Source organism: Mchenga conophoros, linkage group LG14, assembly GCF_057382185.1.
Source record: "Mchenga conophoros isolate Kocher_MC1m ecotype Shallow Benthic linkage group LG14, M_conophoros_male_GT1.1, whole genome shotgun sequence".
In the NCBI taxonomy this organism is placed as follows: domain Eukaryota; kingdom Metazoa; phylum Chordata; class Actinopteri; order Cichliformes; family Cichlidae; genus Mchenga; species Mchenga conophoros.
In genome coordinates this window covers 38,676,758-38,699,969 of record NC_140539.1, presented here as the reverse complement: position 1 = coordinate 38,699,969, position 23,212 = coordinate 38,676,758, and the positions used below count along the sequence as shown (strand labels likewise).

Genomic DNA, 23,212 nt, shown 5'->3' with positions numbered 1-23,212 from the left:
GTTTGAAATTATTACTGAATATATTACCAAAATTATTCAGACTAATTATCATAAACAAATGGTTTCAATGTATTAAATTAACCAGTAATGCTAATCCAACCAAAGCACCTTCAGACAGCAGAGGCAGGGTTCACTTTCTGTTCAGACTCACAGGAAACACCTCTGAGGAGCCTCCTTACCTGTCCTTAAACCCTCCCACTGTGAAATCAGCTCCTGGCTTTACAATCAATCAAAATGTGCTGCTTTGCGTTTTGCTTTGATCTGATTGGCTCACAGTCTCACAGTATGGTGGCCAGCAGGGACAAACTTTACAACCAGCAAGGAACAAAGAAGTAATTAGTCTCAATCAAGTAATCAAGGCGATCAGAGCAGCTGATTGAATTTAAATTCTTCTGTCATGTGTTGGGACGCTGTGTGGGATTTTTGGGCTCTGATTAATCCACCAAATGCTCTGATGTTACCTGCCGGCACACGAAACGAGGCAAAATGAACTCCTGAGGTAAAGTCCATGTTTTTGTTCAAATAATCCATTCGAGATTTTGGTTTCAGTTTCCCTGGTTCTGTTGAAATATGGCTCAAGTGTTTGGGTGCAACAGTAAGCTGCGTATTTGTGAAGTGTGATACGTTTGCTGCTCTGAAGCCAGAAATGAAATGACCACATGTGTGCCGGAGCCGGTTTTATACACACTGAAGACGGCCGCTGGTTTAAGCCCAGGTAGCTTCGCTCTGTGGTAGCTTTCAGTCGTTGTGGACTACTTCTATATTTTCTCTCTTGTTTAACAAGTGGACAAAACAACACTTTTATTCTGTTTAATATAATAACAATGAAAAACAGTTTTCAGTTCTTTATCTGTGGTGAAAACACAGAACAGTTTCTTTCTTCCACGTGATCCCAGCATCTTCCTCCGTCACACCAACCCTCAGCACGTCCTTCATCACTACATCCATCAGTCTTCTCTGAGGTCTTCCTCTTCCCTCCTGGCTAGCTGGAGTCCAGTATATCCTCTCTCCCTCCTCCGCACATATCCAAGCCATCTCAGCCTCTCCGACTTTGAGCCGTCCCTGTGATGGACTCATTTCTGATCCCGTCCATCGTGGTCATTCCTAATAAAAATCTGGACATCTTCAGCGCTGCCTCCTGTCTTTCTGTCAGCGCCGCCATCTCCAAACCTTCCTTTTCTCGCTGCCAGTCACAAATCACCCGCTCCACCCTGCCTGCATGCTCTTCTTATCTGAATTTAAAAATTCAGTTTTCCATTATTTAATATTTTATCTACAATGAAAACAGAGGAAACTGTCTGGTGTTTGATGGATGCGTGGTTAAAAACGTACACCTTTTTATTTAATGGAATACTAATACCATTAAATCCCACCTTATCCTTGGGTTTTTAATGGTATGCATGGAGTGAAAATACAAACCTATACATGCCTGTGACGATACGAGGTTTTTGCATGAGGGACAAATCCACAGCCTTTAATTTTGACTTTACATGTTCCCTCTGTAATCTGTCATCCTCAGGCTGTTGATTCAGCAGGCGCCGGAATCTGTTGTCAAATGAGGTTGAATTGGTTTTGTCTGTACAGCGTTCAGCATATTAAAGACAGAGTTTTCTGTTATGTTATCAAGGTTAGTTCCTGATTTTTGCCACTTTCAATGCATCACGCTGTGTAAAGGCTGCTGTCCTGGGAAACCTGATCATCTCTCTGTTGTCGTCGTCCAGCTGTTTGTCTGAAGGCAGTTAAATTGTGAATGCTTTTGCCTTCGTCTCAGCTGCTCGGCCTCCGTCTCAAAGGTCACAGGTTCAATTCCCTCGGCAGCTACTGTGTCCCGGAGGAAGATTTTGGCTCGTTATCGCTGTACTTCTGTCAGCTCTGTAAAGTGGACCTTTTCCTGCAGGCCTGGTTTCATTTAATGGTTTTTATTACAAAGCGCTGCAGACTGCTGGAGTTCAGGGCTCGATATTTCATGAGTGTAACCTCACATCACCTGGAATGTCACCTTCACCGGTACTTTCACACAGTGAAGCTTATCGCTGTTGCATGACTTAACCTGTGAATGTCTGTTTGCTTTGTTATCTGTTATACTGTTACACATCTGGCTCCTCACAAAGTTTCAAGAAATCAAACCGTTTTTTCCCCTGTCCCTGCAACCTGATAACTTAGACAGTGGATTTTACTAATATGGTCATCTGAGACCCAGAAGCCCCGCCCACCTGTTTTCAGTCTGGACAGCCAATCAGAAGAAAGCTAGCTTTCACTAAGGGCATGTTTTATAAGAAGCCTCTGCTTTTTTTTTTTTTTATCAGAAAGTTTATTTTTCTACCCCAACACATCCACTGGACAGTAACGAGTCTGCACCACGTGATTCTGAAATGTTTTCCAATGAAGTCACTCTGCTGGCGTCAAACTGAGTAAGCAGAGGTTTTTACTTCTAAGTGTGTGCTAACGTCGCGCTGTCAGACTGGGCTTTTGTCACTTTGGACTGAATAGTGTGGTGTTTGTGAGCAGCAGGAATTGTGGCCTTCAGCTGTTGGAGATGTTTGTGTGTTGGACATTTTGCTTCACATGCAGCTTAAACCAAATTAGAGTAATTTAATTTGCTGTAAAACCAGAAATAAAATGAGGTCGGGGTAAAATCTACTCAATTACTAACGGAATTATGTAAATTAGCAGTGTGACGGGTAAAATGGTGGCACATCTTATTTTTGCTGTTGTTGTGCTTCCCTTTAACAACAACTAACCTCCACAAAAGCTTCCAGGTAAAGCGGCGACTGCTGAGTCAGTTATTGGACAGGAACCTGTGTTTCCATGTCATCTGTGACTTACTAAATAGATTACCCACAAATCCTCTCTGATCAGGCGTTGAGCTGTGGACCATCTTTGTCACCGATAACTAAACAATAACCAGACAAATAAGAGCGCGAGCGACGAGCACCTGTATAAATATATTTAAAAATCAAAGTTAGGTTGTAAAGTCTTCAATGATCAGCATGTTATTTGTTGAGATTATACTTTAGAGATTTCCAACATAATGTCCCAGGGACAGAAAATGAATGAATAAAACATTACTTTATGTTAGGGCTGCAGCCTTCAACTATTACAGTAATTCAGTATTATTTATTCTATCAATGAATGAGAAAGCAATAATAACTATTAAAAAGAGAAACACAAGCCTTTTAACATCAATTAAATAGTTTAACTGCACATAATAGATGTTAAAAGCAACTAAACCTTTTGTTGTTACTTAATATTTTTGAAAGGGAACATTTTCATAAATGCAAAAATAATGACAAATGCAGTAAAATGAAATGGCCATTACTTTGTCTTCTTGGAGAGCTTTCTTACTAATGCAGGAAACCATGATGTAGCTCATCTGTGTGTGTGTGTGTGTGTGTGTGTGTGTGTGTGTGTGTGTCATGAATATTTTATATTAATCTAAAAATTGCAAATAATGTTACTAAAGCCTTGAAATGAATCCAGTGCCCCCCGTGCCCCCCTTTAGATGCTCCCCTGATTATTGGAGGTATGACAGCGATGGAAAGTGGGATGGCTGCTGATTAACGTAACAGTTCATCTACATACATGCACTTATATTCTACTGTAGGTTTACTGTAGAGTTTTCACTGTGTAAAACAAACAGTAACGTGTACACAGACTCAGCCTCGACATTAAACTAGTTACAAGGTGACAACTGAGTCGTTTGCATCAAGTTTTTAAAGAAAATTTTTTTTTAAATAGCTGAGTAATTCAAGTCACACGACGAGTCATTGGAGCCTTTTTTATATACTCAGCTTTATGTATAACATTACAACATACTGTAGATTTATGTCGCCTGTTTAATCTGTGACACAGCTTTATAATAAATGTGAAGGCTACACCGCGCCCTCTTTAGAGTCCCTGCTGCATGCTGCTGTCTTCTAGAAAAAGAGAGGAAGGACATCTGTATTCTTACGTTTACAAAAAATAAGATCAACTTAAACTAAACCAGCAGTTTATCTGAATAAGCAGAAGTTTAGTTTCAAGTTTTACTTCAGGTTTGCCGTCTCTATAAAAGAAAGCAGTGCTGAATGTGAAGCGGCTCCACCAGAAGCTTCATCTGCACTGCTGCTGTGTTTTCAACCTTTCTGTTGAGCAAAACAAAGACTGCTTGAATCTTAGGATACGTCCTGGTCACACATGTGCCCCTCAATACATGTAACGGTCCATCTGGTTCAAATGTGAGCGACATGCTGTACGGCCCTGAATCATCAGCATCGGCTTCCTGCTGTGTTTTCTGCTTCACTAAGAACAGTCTCTTTATTTCATTAACCTCAGGCATTTCCTTTAATGTGACAGCAGGAAAAATCTACTTGTTAACAATGAAACTCTACTTAAACTTAACGTTGAATTTTAATTTTATATAGTGCCAAATTAGGACAACAGTCACCTTATATTGTAGTGAAAGGTACAGACTAGGTTATGCTGACAAATCAAATCATAATCAGCAATCAAACGACTAAACATTTGGCGACAGTGGGAAGGAAAAAACTCCCTTTTAACAGGAAGCAACCTTTGGCAGAACCAGGCACAGTGGGCGGAGCCATCTCCTGCAACAGGGTGGGTGTGGACTGAGATTGCTATGCCTACTTAGGCGTTGCAGGTTGGAAAATGTCTTGAAAGTAAAAGCTGGTTTAGTCTTTGTGGGCAGTATTTGTGTTGTTGATCATGTTCATACAGATCAGAACAGAATCGGAGTGAATAGCAGCTGCAGTGAACCATACTTTTGTCGTTACTGGAAGTAAAAGTATCCACGAGCGCTTCAGTTCCTCAGAAGGTTTAAATGTGGAGCTTGACAGTGAGTGTGAAACCTGCGAAGGGTTAGGTGAGGAAGCTGAGTGCTGTATTTGTGTGTGGATGCAGCACTGAGTGTTTTTATGTGTCCATGTTGGTATCAGGAAGGTGTGAAGAGGAGGGCTATTATCGCAGTGTGAAGTGGAAAACTGTGATTGGCCATTCTGACGCTTCCCCATTGACCCCCATTATAGCTGCATTAACGGGCGTCCTGCAGGATTAGATTGCCATCACAGAGAGTGAAAACACATGCAGCTGGAAATGCACCCGAGAGACGCCGAAGGCCCTCGCATGATGACAAAGTTATCTGCGCCAGCGACGGTTTACCTCCAGAACTTTCAAACTTTCTAATATGAACAGAGTAAATCTCTGCAGACAGGTGAGAAGGGAGACGATGGTGTTCACTGTAGGGCTGCCACAAACGATTATTCTGATAGTCGACTAGTCACCGATTATTTATGCGATTAGTCAACTAATCAGATCATCATCCACTGGACGTAAAACTACAGGTTATTGCACCAGCAGCATCTGCTCTTATATAACTATCATTAGCTTACAGCTTTAAGTCTTTAAGGTCTGTGCTAACTAAAAATAAAGACAAGATGATGGTTTATTAAACTTCACCGAAACAATCTGCAAATTTCATTAAAATTTAATAAACTCCTTGCTATCTAAAATATAACAGGACACCGGAGTAAATTCTCGAGCATCTCACACTTCTGATAATCAGCTGTCTGCTTGAAGTTTATTCAGCTGTGTAAAAACTATAACTTTAATCTCAGCCAAACAGATTTACTCAGGAACAAATAAAACACTGAAAAAAGCCAAACAATAACAGTTTTAAGTTATCTAAGTGACTCATATATCATGTTTAACCTGAGTAGCGAAAGACGGCGGTGGGTTTGAAAACGATTAGTCGGGAGTCCGGTGTTCTCACGGCTCTAGTGACCTTGCCCCCGGCTCGCTATCGAGCTGGTGGGTAACAGATGTCTCCGAAAACGTCGGAGCGCTTTTGAAAATATGCGGTGTCTTGATAAACTGAGCAGATATTTGAGGTTTACACAGCTACATTCTCGCCTGAAAATATGTTAAACGTTTATTTTGTGACCCAGAAAGAATAATAAGAGTATTATTAAAACTAACTAGCTGCCGCCATTGTTGGAAACTGCGCTGGGCTGCGCTATGAATTCTGGGACACAGCTTCTTCTTCTTCGGGGTTTAACGGCAGCTGACATCCTTGTACATGCAGTGCTGCCATCTTCTGTTTCAGTCCGTTATTACACTCTTAAATCCTGCTACTTATTCCTGCGTCTTTTGCGATCTTACAAAGCTTCAAACGACGCGTCGACTATTAAATCAGTCGTCGACGATTTTGATAGTCGATGTAATCGTGACTAGTCGACAAATCGTGGCAGCCCTAATTCACTGGTACATAAATATTAGATTTCTGCTTCAGTTGGCGTAGATGATGGATTAAATGTTCCCTTTCTGTCAGGTAATCTACAAAATGTACATACTGAACATTGACAGAGCCACTGATTAGTAAAGTCCAACCTCTGACTCCTTAACTGAGCATTTTCACAGCCGCCATGTTTGTTTTGTGGTAATCTAAACCAAAATGTGTAAAATGAGGATCATGTTGTTTTAAATAAGACTTGAAACCATAAACCAGGCTTTACATAAACCTTTGGATTATTCATTGATTGGTTAGCGTGAGCGTCTTACTGCTTTCAGTTCGAGTCACATGGTTTTCTCCTTTCCTGCTCTCAGTCTCACTGCGAGCACACCTCCGTGCACAAAGAGTGGAGCAGATTTTAATCACAGTGCAAGAAAAGCTGTTAGCATGTTAGTGTGAAATGCTTTCTAACTGCTGATGCTTTGCTGTTAGCTTCCGTCATGCACTGTTAGCTCTCCTCTCACCTACAGCATAATCATATAAAGCTACAGAGGCAAAATTGATTCCACTTTTGTGTGGACACGTGTTTAAATGTTGCGTCCGGCTATCTTTCCTTAACTGTGCATCGAGTTGGCTCTGAAATAATAAAGATGTTTGTTGCAAGTTGCCAAAGACTGATGGAAAACAAATCAAGTAAATTGCTAGTGAACACTACGCAGCTTTCAGATGTATTCATTAAAATGTTTTCTCATTACGTTGATAAAAATGAATTCATTACATCCTCCCAAACTGTATTTGCTGTTCCAAATTGGTAGTTCATGAATTAGAAATATGCTTCAGCTCGCAGCAGTGTTGCTGTGTTTACAGTTACGATACAAAGAGGTTTCGAGTCTCATGCGTCTCACTCAGTCAGTGTTGTGCTTTGACTCCACATATTACACACGTCCTAAGCTCTGACTGTGCAGCTGTGCTTTTGCTTTCCATTGGAATTGAAGTGCAGTTGTGTGCTTTCGATCTTTTGCATGAAGTTAAACTTTGACTCCCGGCCGTACGGTGCTCACAGACAGACTGCATCATAGTGAGTCTGTACCAGCCCGGCACAGAAGGTGACTCATCCCAGCTGCTTCGTGTGCCTAAAATTTATTATTATCGACAACGCTCAACTTAACTCACAGCTGCACAAACGCAACACATCTTGTTGGTCCTTTGAGTCTTCACTTGACCTTGACAAACTACACCACATCCACTCCCTTCGTTTAAACCTTTCCAAGATGCCGGCGTCACGATAGCGGTCGTTGCTCATGTTAAACGAAGATGGTCGTTTTCTCGTACCAGTCAGGAGCAGTGTAATCAAAAGAGATTTTATTTTTTCATATTTCCCCAGGACCTCAGAGCAGAACGAGGCAATGACGGCAGATATGATATTTATAAAGTCAGGAACAATATTTTAAAAAGGGAGGCTGGGGTGAGGTGGGCTGCACAGCTGGTTGCAGATGTGACTGTAGGTTAAATTAACATAAATAGATCCCAACTGTAGCAGGTCTGAACCAACACTGTGGTCGATTCCATTCTCTTTACTTCATTAGACCAAATTTTAATTATTTCTTCAAATACTTTCAGGAGACTCGAGCTTCAGGACTTTTCTCAGTTTCCAGAACTTGTGGTGTTGAGTTTTTACGCAGTAGTGTGGTGGTGGATTGCCAAGCGGCTTGCAGAAGCAAATGTAGGTGGTCTTAAACATCTTGGCTCAGTGTCCTTTATGATATTTGCCATTGATATGTCTAGAAGGAAGTCTGCTAAACCACCAGATGATGTGGGCTGAAACCAGATGAGCTGATCTGCCGAGCTTGACTTCATGACCTACCTGAGTGAAGGTTATGCTTGATTGAATCAATTAGATTTTAAATGTTGCTGAAATGTGTGGCTGACTCCTACTTCCTGTGGCAAACATTGAGGACATCAGCATTTAAATGTATCATTTGACTAGTTATGGGGACATGTGCTCTGTTACAATAAATAAAAATGGTGAATTTGGGTCTAACAATCAGAAAGATGAATATAAAGCTGATAAACCGGGAGAGATGAAGACTGACAAACAGGTTGGAGGAAAAAGATCAAGTCAGAGATGGAGAGACATGGGAAGGTGAACGAGAACAAACGTGATACAAAAGATGCCGAAAGAAGAAGCTGGCATCGCAAAAGACATGAAGGCAAAAACGAGACGGTGACGGCAGGAGAGACGGAAAGAGTGAAATAAATAACTGAATGTGGCTGAGAGGAAAAAGGAAGGAGGATGAATTAAAGTGAAAAGGAAGAGACAGAAGAGAACACAGCATGAAAGGAGAGGCAAAAACGCCCAAAGACAAAGATTTAATGAGAGGGAGAGAATAAAGACGAGTGCAAGAGAGAGGAAAACAAACGAGAACGAAAGAGACGGACGAGAAAAAACCAGACAGACGGAGGTGAATGGTAAGAGGCAAACGAACAGAAAGAGCGGATTCACAATCAGCCCATGTCTGCGCCACTCCTCCTCCTCCCCTTCCTCGCTCCCTCCCTCCATTTTGTCATCGTCCTCTGTCTGATGCTGTTCCAACACCTCGGGGCTTCAGCCTCACATCCACCATCCAACACGCTAATGCTCCTCTGCTGCAGCGTAATCAGACGCCAGCAAGAAACACAACAAAAACACAATCCATCCAAAATAAAGAGCGACTGAAACAAAGCCCCAGCTCGTCTCGTGTGGGCGAACGTGCCTCAAACATCGAGGTAGAACCCAGCAGAAAGTTGGATCAACTGATGCTATAACGTCTGTTTAAAGCTGCAGTGATGAGGATTTCTATTCTCCTGTGTTGCCGTGCGATTAATCCTTAAATCCCGTTTAATGAATCCGTGGTTGAGATGATCAGTCACCTCTAATTCACAGCAGAGCAACTTTTTCTCACCGGTCCTGTTTTATTTGAAGCACTTGTCCGCTCTCTGACGGCCTTGGCTCAATGCTGATGTTCAGTGTTCTTTGAATCAGTTTATTAAAAATGTAAAGAACGGTCTGTTAGGTTATGTCAGTTTTGAAGCTCAGCGTTACGGCAAATGAGGAGCGTGAGACGAGTTTCAGACTTTGTTAGAAGCTTTAAAGACGGGATTGAAACGGCTTTCAGATGCAGACATGAAGGGTTGGGGTTACCCCTCTCTGGTCTGCTTAAGCAATCAATAAATAACAATTAATGTGTGGCCCAGGTGTGCCCCACATCTGCATTTCTGGTAAGTATTGAGACCTTTGTGCCAGACCTCCCTCACGCAGGTAGATCCTGTAAAGTCCAGCTCCTGATTTTTTATGGCTTGTTGGACCCTCGTGATACCTGCTGTATTCCAGCTCATGAAATCTAGGGCAGTGGTCCCCAACCTTTTTTGCGCCACGCACCGGTTTATGCCCAACAATATTTTCATGAACCGGCTTTTAAGGTGTCGTTGATAAATACAAAATAAAGCTAGTACCGGTACCGAAAAAAAGATTTATTCATAACACACGTGAAAAGACCCAGGAAAACCGAGTAAACGATAAAAACGATAACAAAATAACACTAAAAACCGCTAAAACCCCTGAAAACCATACATTTTACACCTGAGCCTCAACTCTCGCAGCCCGGTACCAAACGACTCACGGACCGGTACCGGTCCGAGGCCCGGGGGTTGGGCACGGCTGATCTAGGGTAGGGGTACGTACCATAACCTCATGTCACCCGGTAGCCTAGAACACAAAACCAGTGGCTGACACTACTACTCTTTGTTTAAAGTCCAGTGGATTTGATTCGATCCAAAGAACATCCCTAAAATCCCACAGGTCTGATTCTTTGGTAGGTTTTGTAAGACTCACTTAAATGATTAATAATGATCAATATTAAAGTGAAAACAGCCAAAACAAAGCAGCCTGCAATGGAAAAACAGATGGTGGTGCCAGTGTCCATCAGTCTGTACGACTTGTTGTACTTTGGCATCAATCAGCGGCACATCAATGAAATTATTCTATTTTTCATCCTGTAAAAACGGAACTGAAATGACATATCGAAGTAAACCCGAGTCGACGTTTGCTTGGGAAGTATTTTGATGAAACCAAGCCCATCGGCGTCTGAATTATTGATAAGCAGAATATTTGATCAAGAGCTTCTTAATCTCTGTCCAAACTCAGCTGCTAATGTGATGTTTCCAAACAGTCTGAGCGAACGCGTCGCCAGATGAAGGAAAGAGGCAAACAAACCAATTATTGGAAGAACGGGACCAAGATGGCTGATATTTGACAAACCGTGATGAAGTCCAGTGAGCTAGAGTTAAATCAGTCAGCGCCAGCTGGGGGGGGATAGTATAAAGGTGAATGCATGTGCTGAGCGTCATGTGGCTGCTAGCCTAATTTGTGTTTATTTCGGCTAAATGACGCAGTGATTTTAATATTGTGTGATAGTGGCGGTGTATGTGTTTCTATCCCTAGGCTACAACCTTCAGGGGCTCAGAAACCAGCCACATGGTCACATTTATTTCTGCCAATGCTTTTATTTTGTCTCTTGGATTTTAACTCTAATGTTGCTGCTTTTTCCAGTCACTTCATATAATTTGTGTATATTTTTTGTTTTTATTAAATGCTGCCCTTCTTTAAAACGCACCAAATAAATGAATAACAGCCAGTCAGGCCCATTCGTGTGCTTGACATTGGTAAAGGTGAAAAAATATTCACCATTTGAGCTTCCAGATTCAATAACTCAGACATGAAATGATACGAAACCTCTTTCTGAGTGCGGTAAAGTCCAGTACAGCATGAAAAACACGAGTAAGAAGTGACCATTGTGGCTAAGGCAGCCACGGCTATAAAAGTATTTATTCAAATATATTTTTGCATAATTCAGGGCAGTATTTATTGCCCGACTGTACGGCCCACAGCTGCACACACAGTCTGGTTTCAGGTTTCCTAGCTGGATAATTTTGATGTCGATTGTTACAGCTTGGACATCATAGTCAGACTTCCAGGTCTGAGGCTGGAACAAGGCTGATTGCTCCCTCTTGGTTAAGGAGTTGTTGTCCCAAGCAAGGAGCTGAAGTATCCTGAGTTCTTGTTAATGAGTGATGGGAAGGAAGGTGCAAGACCGACGGACTGACATGCCATCCAACGTTCGCAGTCAGTATATTTGTGGCAACGAGAGAACTGAGCTGAGCTCACACGACCACCAGCTGTGGGTCGCGGCCAAAAGAGTATAATCTCAGTTAAGAGTGCAAGAAAGGAGCTTCCTCTGAAGGGCGTGAAGGTGACTCTGATGAAGGAGATGGCGAGAGGAGATCCGGGCATCTCTGCTGAGACTGCTGCAAGCAGCAAAGAAATGATGCATGGATGGAGCACTTCGACGCCGTCCTCTGTCACCACAATCTTTTATTACAACGATTAGTTTAGCAAAAAAAAGGGCTTTTATCACCTGCTCTCACCAAACCTTTGAAGCGTCAACACTGGCAGGCATGAATATATAAATGAGTGAGTCGGTCAGGCCGGGACACAGCAGTTTGGGGCAAAGCCACATAATGTTGGTATCAAATGTCACAGCGAAGGTAGTAAAGATAACACGTCATTTAGATGTGGCACTATGTCGCAGGGAGCTCTTTGCTCTTCCCACAGATTTCCTTTCGTTCGTATTTCCTCCGAGCAATGTCAGCGAGGTCTGTCGCAGGTGTGCAGATGTGCACACATCACTCAGTAACTGCTCTCTGTGATTGCCGTCCATTATATCTGAGAGCCCTCGTGGTTTTTTGCTGCATTGTTTTGTTTCTAGTTATTGTTTCTGCATAATGACGGGGTTTCGCTTTTTGTGTGCGTAGGTATGAAATTGAACTTGATTTGAACTAAAACCAGCAGCAGTTTATGTCATTCACTCCAGAGTAAGATGGTTGTAACAACGTGCAAAGGTAAAAGCAGTGCTGTAAAATTAGTGATTGGGGTGGCCGGGTAAACCAAGCGTCTAACACAAACGCTTCGTATCGTCCTCACCGGGATTTATTTATGCAAATCCAAATCTTTACTACAGAGGTGTTGAACAACAAATCAGACGGCCCGTAAATCTGCCTCTCGCGCCGCTCAGCCATCACGGGATAATGAGCGCAAATCATCCGTCCCATCAGCAAGCCAGAAAGACAGGCAGTCGACCAGTAAGCCATCCAGTTGGCCGGTCAGTCAGTTGTGGCAACAGCATAGTGTGAGATTATCTGGAGCATGTGATGTATGTGTTTACACCTCGCTCCCTCCGTCTGCCTCTCCTCTGTGTGATTGTCTCTCCACCCGAGTGCCTCTCCATCGGCGTCTGACTCACTCTTTTCACCTTCTCCTCTTGAGAGTGTGCGACTGTGCACACTAAACGTCTGGACTCTCAGAGCTGAAAATTACTCTGCGTCGGCACTCGTGTGTGTGTGTGTGTGTGTGTGTGTGTGTGTGTGAGTCATTGATCTGCTGATTCATTCATTAAACTGTCAAAATGTGTTACAACCGAGGAATGTTTGGAAGCAGCAGTCTGGTCGTGTTTTATAGTTTTCCTCAATGAAAACAAACCACACCAGCAGCACACTGATCTCACCAGCAGGTGTTTTATGTGCGTCTCTCAGAACAAGACGGACAGTGTCTAATTGGTGCCACGTACCAAACATATAAAATACACGATGATTACCCAAAATGTACTTTTGCTGAGTCAGTGCTTGTGTTCTTATACATCATAAAGAACACAATTGGTGTCAATATATGATTGAAGCTAACATCCCGTCCCACTCTCCTGTGATACTGATGGAGTTGTAAAGAAAAAATAAATCGTGCTGAACGACAACAAGCAAAGCAACAAATGCTTTACAAGATCCTGTGAGCGCGACACCGAGGCCTTCCACTTCTGTGTAGGTTTTGCATTTCATCCTTTTCAAGGTGTGTTGCGTGTATTTATATCTTTGTGTGGACCAAAAATTGCAAGTTTACTGTACTTATAGGGACCAAAATCCAAGTCGCACAAGTTGAAGGAATTTTAGAGACAAAATATGTGGTTTTAGTGTCAGGGTTACAGTTAGGCTATGTTTAGGGTAAGGTTAGTGCGTGTGATTAGGAAACATGCCTGTATTTTGTGTCCTGCTGAGATTCCTTATCATGTTACACTTCATTCCTCTTTCGGTGCAGACCAGACCAGACTCATTGAGCGCCTATGGTGTTGCTTCAGACTATTAACCATCTGTCTCTCGCTCTCTCTCCCTTTTTTTTCCTCCTGCAGGAGTTTGGAGGTCTAGTAGGATGCTGAGTATCTTTCCTCCTCGCCACTGCTCTCAACCCTGCTCTCCATGACCTGAGAGTGCCACCACAGCGGGAGGAACGAAACACTAGAGAGAGAGAGAGAGAGGAAGAGGAGGACAGAAGGCCAGGGAAGAAAGGCAGGCCGGAAGGAAGAGACTTTTTTTGTTGTTATTGTTTGGTTTCCCTTTCTGAGATGGCGGCAACGGAGGCCAGCACAGCACCAGTGCTCCAGGAAGATGGAAAAAGCACCGAAAATAAGCCAGCAGAGGTGGAGCAAGCGGCCAAAAACGCCAACACGAGCTCAGAGACTGTCAACGACGAGGCTGTCGATAAAGACGGCACAGCCGTCAACAGCGAGGTTGTCGAAAACAAAGAGACTGTGAATAACGACACAGCGGTGGCGGACACAGTGGGAACTGAGGAGGGGGGAGCCACGGCGGCAGGCGAGGATGCGCCGCCGCCTCAGAGCTGCGAAAACACCACTTCCTCTGAACCCAAGACCTCGTTCCTGGACTCCTTCCTCAACAAGAGTGGCCTGGGAAAGGTGATGGGTGGAAGGAAGAAGAAAGAGCAGAGCGCCCCTGCAGCTGGAGGCGAGGAGGGCGCGGCTGAAGGAGGGGAGAAGGAGGCCGATAAAGGAGGGGAGGAAGCTGCAGCAGCAGCAGCGGAGGGAGGAGCAGAAGGAGGTGCAGAAGGTGAGGCGGCGACAGAGAAGGCTGCGGAAAATGGAGAGAAGGAAGACGAGAAGAAAGCGGAGAAGGGCAAACCAGCGGAGGCAAAATCCACAGTTCGAGATTTGATCAGGAAGCCTGTGGCGAGAATCTTCTCCCATCGCAGCACTGAGAAGAAGGAGGGCGCCGCTGCAGAGCCCCAGAAACCAGTAAAGGTCCGGTCCAAGTCTCTGGACCGGCTGGAAGATCCCGAAGCACTTAACACCACTGCAGACTCCATCATAGAAGAAGGAGGAGCAGCGGGAGGTGCAGAAGGGGAACAGAAAGCCTCGGCCTCTTCAGCAACCACTAAGCACATGAAGCGCTGGCACTCCTTCAAGAAGCTCATGGCTCAGAAGGCACACAAGAAGACTGGAGGAGGTGAGGATGGGAAAGAGGAAGGAGCAGAGGGAGAAGGAGGTGGCGGAGACTCCTCCACACTTGACTCCAAAGAGTCAGGCCAGAAGAGGTGGAAGCTCAAACGCTCCTGGACCTTCCAGGGCTTGAAGAGGGACACCTCCATGTCCGGCATCAGCGGCAAGGCCAAGGGCTCCGACAAAGACTCCGCTGAAAACGCCAAGCCCGAGGAGCCTGCAGGAGGAGCTGAGGGAGGAGAGGAAGCAGCTAAGGCAGAGGGAGGAGCAGAGGAGGGCAAGACAGAGGGAGGGGAGGAGAAGGAGAAAGCAGAGGGAGGTGAGGAGGAGAAGGCGGCGGCAGCAGGTGGAACGGTGACACAACACGCCAACGAGATCTGGACCTCCTTCAAGAAGCGGGTCATCCCCAAGAGCAAACGCACCAACACGGAGTGCCACCCCGGAGGCGAGGAGGAGGCGCCTGCGGCCTCGGGTGAGTCAGCGCAGAGTCGAGCGCGCGAACATAACTGGTCTTTACGAAGTCTTCATCTGACCTCAGTCACCCTGACGTCAGCCAGCCAAAGCAGTTGCAACCGTCTTTATCCAGGCTGTCAGTGAAGCATGTGCAGGTCCAGTGGCTGCAGGTGTGTAACCGCATTCTGCAGGTATGTGGGCGTTAATGTGGGAGGAGCCAAGGCTGATAATGTTAGCCACACTCGGCAGACTCTTGCTTTAATTTAGGCTTGTTTTACTCATAAATGCAGCCTTTTAACGGCTTCAACTCTGCACATCAAGATGTTCTTCTAAAGGACAGGGTGTGGGCATCCGTGCGTGACGAGTGACCGTGTTGGTGTTACGCTCATCAACTCTTGAAACTTTAGAGGTTCCTCTTTAAAATCCCTCCATCCATCCATTCGCTTCTGCTCATCCAGTTTTTAAAATTATAACCAAATGAAACTCATTTAATATCTCGCCAGTTATCACATGACCTGCACTGGGGGTTTGGCCTTTAGATTGAGAATCGCTGCACTTTGGGCGTCGTCATTTCCAGGTTTCTGCTTCATGATCTTTTGGAGGAAGTTAAAGCGAGCAGAGATGTATTAAGAGTCTGACTGCAGGTCTTAAGCGTTGCTGTGTTTTTGTCAGCGCCACAGTTGGACACCGTTTAAAAATTCAGCTTCTGAAGCCGGCAGCTTGTTTGCACTCGTTTCAGTCTGTCGCTCTCCACCAAGGACACGCAGGAGTTAAAGGCTTGCTAACTCTGGGGGAGGTAATGTAATTGAACATTGTCCCAAATAAAATATTCAACGGGTGATGTGAAATTCAAATTACAGCATAACTTAGGTCAACAGAAGAGACTAAATTAAGCTTTACTTTCTGCTCTTTCTTCACAAGAACACAGCAGAGTGAAAATGAGAGATTTGTTTCTTTAATGGCTGAGAAAATATTCCACCTTCTTTGGTTCAGAGTTGAAATTTCATGTTTTAATTTTAAAAATAAAAGTTTGTTCTTGTTTTTTTGCTTTAAGATAAGAAAAACTTTATTCATTGGGAAACATGGCAGCTCAAATATTCACCACAACCTGAAAAAAACTTAAATAACATGTCATTGTTATCCAAAAGGGCTTATTCCTGTTCCTGCCTTTCACAATAAAAGACCTCAACAGAAACAGTGTAATGATCCTTGGATGATCTGATATCGTCGTGTTTGTGTTCCCAGATCATCATGAAAATGTTGTTCCAGGATCAACATTGCAAGTGACCAATCACATTGTTGTGACGTTATTCTTTTGCGCACCAAGCCATTCGTTCATTTATGAAATTCCAAATTTTGCAAGTACAATATCAGTTCTGCTTACTGTTTACCGTTTATTAAAGGGTTAGGGTCAGGGTCAGGGTCCGTTGATCGGCGGACAGAAGCGGTTTCTCGCAGCTTAAGTACAGTTTTTTTTTTTTTTACGGCAGTTTTTCCCGAAGTCGCAAAAGTATGACGTCACAACATTCTGATTGGTCACTTGCAATGTTGATCCTGGAACAACATTTAATATGATGATCTGGGAACAACACCAACACGACGATATCAGATCGTGCAATGATCCTTAACGTAGAAGAAGGAAAATCTTAAAAAAGAAACCAAACTACAGAAATATGAGAAGCACTTTACAAAATAGACTCGACAGCTTGTCTTTGGTTTTACAACTTATCAACTGTTTTCTTAAAAAGGAAATGATTGATGATGATGATATTTGTCTTTTTGTTTGAAGAACCTGATTGAATGAATTTCATGAATGTTTGCCAAGTGTAACAAAGGACCACATTAGCAAAATTAATGAAATCATAAAACAAGAAGAAAGAGAAAACAGGGATGTATTTGATAAGACGTGATATGATAAGGACTTACAGTCTTCAGTGTAATTAGGTTAAATGTTGGCACCGCGCTGGGTGAACAGCGGCGTGAATACGATAACGTGAGAATGAGGATTTTTACATTGATGCCATAGGTGGAGCTACTAAAAATATCAGACAAGTTAGAAGCTTAGAGATCTGGACCTCAAGGACGAGGTCAGACTCTAATATTTTTAATCAATAAATTTGTTTTTAGTAATATAAATATTTGCTAACACTTGATGAACACTTCTTCCACTCACCCGCTGTAATCCTGTGCGACTAATTGATGCACACCCTGATGAACTTTAACCTCAAATGCTTTTTTCCACTCCAGGTGAGGAAGGCGCCACAGAGGACGGCAAAGACGGAAAGTCGGCCAAAGCCAAGCGCTCACATTTTGGCCGTGCGGTTTCCCTGAAGAACTTCATCATGCGGAAGGGCAAGTCCACCAGTATGGACACGGGCGAGGGCGCCAAGGAGGAGGAGGCCACAGAGGGAGGAGAGGCAGCGGCGGTGACAGAGGAGGGAGGTGCTGACGGCGAAGCTGCCGCAGCGATCGCAGAGGCCAACGACAAAGATGCAGCGACGGCAGCTGAGAAGACACCAGCGGAGGAGAGTGGAGCGGAGGTGGCGAAGGAGCCGGAGAAGGAGCCGGAGAAGACGACGGCCGAAGCTCCGGTGACCAACGGGGAGAACGGCTGCTCCAACGGCACAGAGGAGGAGAACGCCACACATAATCACCAGGAGGAGGAGGAGAAGACGACGGGGAGCAGCCCCATGAAGAAGAGCAAGGAGGCGGGAGGGGTGAAAGATGAGGCCAACGCCAAGATCATCAACGCCACGGCGGCCGTGAACAGCGGTGAGTTAGAGCACGCCGACCGGGACTCTGACGAGCCTCAGAACAGCAGCAGCAGCAAAGATGGAGAAGCTAACGGCAAACGGCAAGAAGCGCTAATAAACGATAGCAATAAACGCGCCGCACACAGGGACCGCCAGACGCAGATAGCATTAGCTGTTAGCGGGGAGAAGGGGGAAGGGCAGGGGGTGGCGGAGTCTCCGCAGAATGGAGGTTGTCACGATGCTAAAGATTCACATGACCAGAGAGAGGGTGAGGAGGAGGAAATGAGGAAGAGGGATCTAAGAGAGGCGGCCGTGGTCATTGTTCAAAACGTGATGTCAGCAGCAACCGACCAATTAGAGAAGGAGCTGTGTGTGGACAATGGGTTAAACGGGTGCTATGATGCTGATGCCAGATACTAGGAACACACGCACGTGATGCAGTGAAATGTGACAATGTAAAGTAACACACACGTTAGCACAGATTAGCACAGACGTGGTGATCATGGAGCTCTGAGGGGAGGAGCCTATCTTTGTGCAACGACTGAAAGCAGGAGGAGGAGCAGTCTCCTCAAATGTCACAAATACAAAAAAATCTGATTCAGAATGAAAACAAATGAAAAGCAGGAAAACAGCTGACGCCTGCAGGCGCTCCAGAGTTTAGCACTGAGATGTAAACTGAACTTTGTCTGCGGCCGAGGTGACTTAACAAACATGCAGTTACTGAATTTGAAACAGGATTTCCTTTGAACTTTGAAATTCAATAAGAAGACACGATTTGAAAGAATTGAATCTAATTTATTTAGTTTAAGTAATACATTTTTTGGTGATTAGACTCAGATGAAGCTCCACAGCAGGTCAGAGTCCTGGTGAAAGATTGGCCTGGAGCAGAGTCATGAAGACTTGGCTGAGTTTAATAGTGTGGTCAGAAGAGACGATGTATAGTCTAGCAGCCCAAACACCTGAGAGCGCAGGTAGATGAGTGAATACAGATGTTTCTTACTGAACCTGTACAATAAGAGGTTAAAGAGCTGAAGGTGGCTGTTTGAAGCCCCAATCCAAGCAGCTGCTGGCCTCCGTGGTGACAGAGACCTGCACCGCAGCCGGGGTAAAATCTAGCTTATGGTCACCGTTTGCGTTACACTCTGATATCACCACAGCCCTGTAACACTGGCGCTCGACTCACTGCAGTCTCCTGCTGAAATACAGGTGCGACGGCAAACTCGAGCTGCTGGGACTGATGGTTCAAAGCTGTTTGAAAGGTTACAGTTTCACCCCGCCTGCATTCAGTCGTTAAGCTAAGCTAGGCTAACCGTGACCAGCTCCATATTCAGCCCACGCACTGACTGACGCTGTTTACTTGTACGTTGAAAGGTGCACGCACAGAACCACGCACTGTATTTATAGGCATGCCAGCTTTTCTGGGCGATCGCTCGGTAAACATAACGCAGTTCTTCCTGAATCCCTTTAAGTAAGTCGTAGAGTAGATGTTTGCTCAGCAGCGAATCACCTGCGAGTGTTCAGCAGAGAGAGAGAGAGTTCATGCACAGATGAGCAGCAAAAAGCCATCAACGGTGACCGGGACTCAGGTGGCGAGCGCGGGAGGAAGCCGGCTGCTCGTGGACTTGTATGAAAATGTAAATATCAGATCATCTGCTCTGCGGCACATCCCGTTAGCGCTAATTTGATGTTGAAGTCGCTTTGGTAGGTTTTGACCCACACACGAGAGGATCGAGGACAGGCACGAGGAAGTGTGACGATGGAGGTGAAATTTAGCATCTCCTGACATTTGGAGCCTTTTCTCTTCTTTACGTGGGGGCGGTCTGCTCCGTGGACTTGCTCTTTTCCTTCCTGTTCCCACCACTTCCCCCGTTCCCACCAGGGAGCCGGCAGGAGCTGCTGGACGCTGATCAGTAGGAGGTGAAGTGCCTGCGAACCAGAAGGTGCTCTGTTTCCTCCTCCATTATTTATCACTTCCAGCCTCCTCTTCATTCAAGCGCTACGTGAGGCTCGGTGTCCAGCGAGCGCCTCGCTTTGATCTCTTGCAGCCCGGCAGATGCTCGCAGAGAGGATCGCAGCTCCTCCTGCTGCTGCTGTGCCGTTCACGGGGAGTCTCTTTGAAGCTCCAAGTCTTTTGCTAAAATGAGCTCGGTTTAACGCCCAGCGTTTAGGACAGTGTGCCGAGCTGTCTGCGACACCAGCAGCTGGGCTCTGCTGAAACGCTCAGTAAAGGGTTTTTATTTGGTGGCACAAAGAACCAGCATGGAAATAAATGCCATACCAAAACAGATGAAAATTTCAGCTCTGATAATTAGTTTAGATTTTTGGATGAAGCATCTAAAATTTCACTCAGCAAAACTGGAGCTCAGACTTCATGGACCGTCTGCTAGCATGAATGACCTCACAGCAGCCGTATTACTGGTCACATGATGCCATTAAAAATACTCCAAAAGGCTCAAACATCACAAACGCAACCCAGAGGTCCAGTTCAGGGACTCCAGTTAGCTGAGGTGAAGCCTAGCAGACCACTAGCACCTACAGCCACCTGTGTCACCGTCCACCTGTCAGTCAAAGAGGCCACGCCCCTAACCCCTAATTGGTGGTGAGACCAGTGTCTGTATCAGGCTGTAAACGTGCTTCTTTCTGATGTAAAGTTGCACATTTTAACACCGACTCTGTTTTTGGCACTTCGGCGTTGTGCTTTCAGTTTCCAGCCCTCTAACTGGCTGCTTGGTTGACATACTGGTGGAGCTTCCAACTGAAAATGCTGCAGCAATTTGGCAGCTTTTTAAGGCTCAGTGTGTGATGAGCAGAGAAGGTGAGAGGTTTGGAAACCAAATAAATGATGTGGCACAGCTCTTAGAGAAAGACTCAGATGTCTTTACATCTGTAGTAACAGAATTACCATGTTTGTGCATTTAAACCTCCTTTCTTCTCCGGCCAGTACAGAGTTGGCTTCTGTTATTTCCCATATGGATGCTGTGCAAGTCCAAACTGCCTTCGATAACGCAGGAAGATTAATTTGTGGAAACTCTCAAGTTCAGTGCATGAAGTGTTATTGTAACCGTCACTGCATTGATAATATAAAAACGCATCTTTTGGGTCTGAAGTGAAGCCAGTGCACAAGTGCCTTAAAGCTGCGTTCTTTCTGCAGGGAGCTGCAGCTCACACTTTGGGAATCAGTGATGCAGAAATGTTTTAAAAGCCTTTTAATGTTGGCAAAATAAAGCAAGGAGTTAATTTAGTAAATTACGGCCATGTTGGACTCAGAAAAGGATGTTAATCCAATGAGCTTGCAGTGTGCTTCAGTTTGTGTGCTCACGCATCACATCCGGTCTCAAAACGCAGAGGTGGCGACGGTGAAAAACGTCTCGAGGCGTTAAACAGGACTTGATGTGCTGAGTCCGTCTTTCGGACGTGTGCTGGATTCGGATCAGATTGGATACCGTGCTGACTCGCGGCTCCATCTTGTGGTTCAAACTGGAATTACGTGAAAACGCAGCTCCGTGATCGCACAAGCTCCTGTGCTTCCTGCTGCTAGTTTTACACGAATCACGTTTAAGGCACCGGTTTTGTCACAGCGCTTCGACCTCTGACCTCGATCCTCAGGTGGCTTCTAGCTCTCACTAGCTGTAGCTGAGACAGCAACGGGAGAGAAAAGCTGGGTCTGGACAGACTCTCCTCCCTCACTCGCTCTCGGAGGGTTTTCTGTGTGAGCGAGGCAAAGACAGGCTGCAGTGGGTGGTCGGGTTTATTTACTAGAGGGCAAATCTCCTCCTCAAGGTCAAGAGCACAAAGAGCACAAGCACAGGTAGAGTAGCTGTCACGTGATCCTCCATGATGTGACGACTCATTGTTGTCCTCGTCAGCTGTCGTTGTGTTGTGTTGTTCTGCTCTGTGTGCGTCCTGTGAGACCAACCTCCTCGTACTAAACCACTGAACACACGTGCAGCATTTAACCCTTTTATGTGACTGTTGCTTCTTCTTTTTTCCAATTTTTTAATCCTTTTTTTCGATCTCTTCTGTTATCATTTACCAGACAAAAAGGCGGGAAACGTGTGAGGCCACACAAAGAGGATTAGAACTGCCCGGGATTCGCTGAGCAAGGAGCTCTGAGCCCCACCCCCACCCCCCAACTCCTCCACTTTCTTGTCCTCTTATTTCCTCCCCGTCCTCCTCCTCTCTCCCTTCATCCCTCCCAATAAATGGAGTAATCACGTGTTATCAAACCAACATGAGAGACGGAGAGAAAGATGCAATTCATGTAGATGAGAAGAAAAATGATTACTCGGAAAGCAATAATTCAAGCCCTTCTTTTTGTCCATCCATCCGTCATCCATCCATCCTTCATCCATCCACCCCCTCTGTCCGATACAAACATCCAGTCTTTTTCTTTTCTTAATCCTTTCTTTGCTTGTCTGTGAGATTTTATATTGTCTACGAGAGAAAATGAAGAATAAAAAATGAAAATCGAGACATTCCACTTTCCTCCCCCTTCTCTTCCCGAAGCTCTGCCGACTCCTGATTGGTGGATTACATTAAAAAAAAAAAGAGAGAGAGAAAAAGACTGTTAGTTTTATATCGACGGCCATTTTGGTTTGTAGTCCCCCCTCTCCTCCTCCTCTTCCTCCTCCTCTTCTTCTTCCTCCCCATCTTTGCCCCCCGTAGATATTTGACAGTACAGCAGGACCATGTTGCTTCCATATATAAACCGCCCCAAGGACTGCCACTTCCCCACCAACACTGCAATGTCTTCAGCTCTGTGTGTTTAATGTTTTTAGACTGTTATATTGTGTACATGAATTTAAAACAAAGGAAAAAAAAAAAGAAAAAAGAAAATCCATCATTGAATATTAAAGTCAAACTGTTTCTTTTTGTTTGTTTTGTTCCCGTTTGGTTTCAATTCTTCTTTTGTTTTTATTTTTTAAAAACATCTTCTCACTATTACCGACGATTATGCTGTAATTAAAATAATAATAATAATAATAATGATGTTTTGTTGGTCCAAGTTTTCACATGTCCGCTAGCAAATTGTCAAGAAAAGAAATAGTACAATAAAGACTAAAATCTAACAACTAAACTGCAGGTTTCTATTTTTATCTGCACGCCTGAAGGCTCCTATGGTTTGAGGGGAGGGCGGGGCGATATGCTGAAATATGATTGGGCGCTCGTTAATCTGCATATCGATAATCTCATCCTTTTACGTAACGGGTGGAATAATACGAGATTTCTTTGTATTAAAGTAGATCTGCGTGTATTATCTGGCAGCAGGCGGCTGCTGCTTCCTGCGGACGGTCCAGGACGTCCGTATGCCGGACGCTGGTGTCGCACAGGTGGATCAAAACTTTATAAAGGACTCGGCGACCTCTGCAACATCTTCATTTTAAATAAAGCATCATGTTTGTGCA

At 44.7% G+C, this 23,212-nt stretch overlaps 1 protein-coding gene across 3 annotated transcripts in view; it reads left to right on the top strand.

Annotated features, from left to right (window-relative positions):
• The window catches only part of LOC146560363 (uncharacterized), a 40,051-nt gene extending 17,167 nt beyond the window's left edge, over positions 1-22,884 (top strand). The window contains exons 1-4 of one of the 3 annotated variants that reach the window (XM_085244435.1): positions 287-499; positions 13,498-15,073; positions 17,302-17,826; positions 21,844-22,884. In XM_085244435.1, coding sequence (XP_085100561.1) covers positions 13,711-15,073; positions 17,302-17,826; positions 21,844-21,866 — 1,911 coding nt within the window. In that variant the 5' untranslated portion in view covers positions 287-499; positions 13,498-13,710 and the 3' untranslated portion in view covers positions 21,867-22,884. Of the gene's footprint in view, positions 1-286; positions 500-6,626; positions 13,133-13,497; positions 15,074-17,301; positions 17,827-21,843 lie in introns of those variants that run through there. The other 2 variants (XM_085244437.1, XM_085244434.1) reach the window with 2 other exon arrangements.
• Positions 22,885-23,212: the final 328 nt, after the last annotated feature.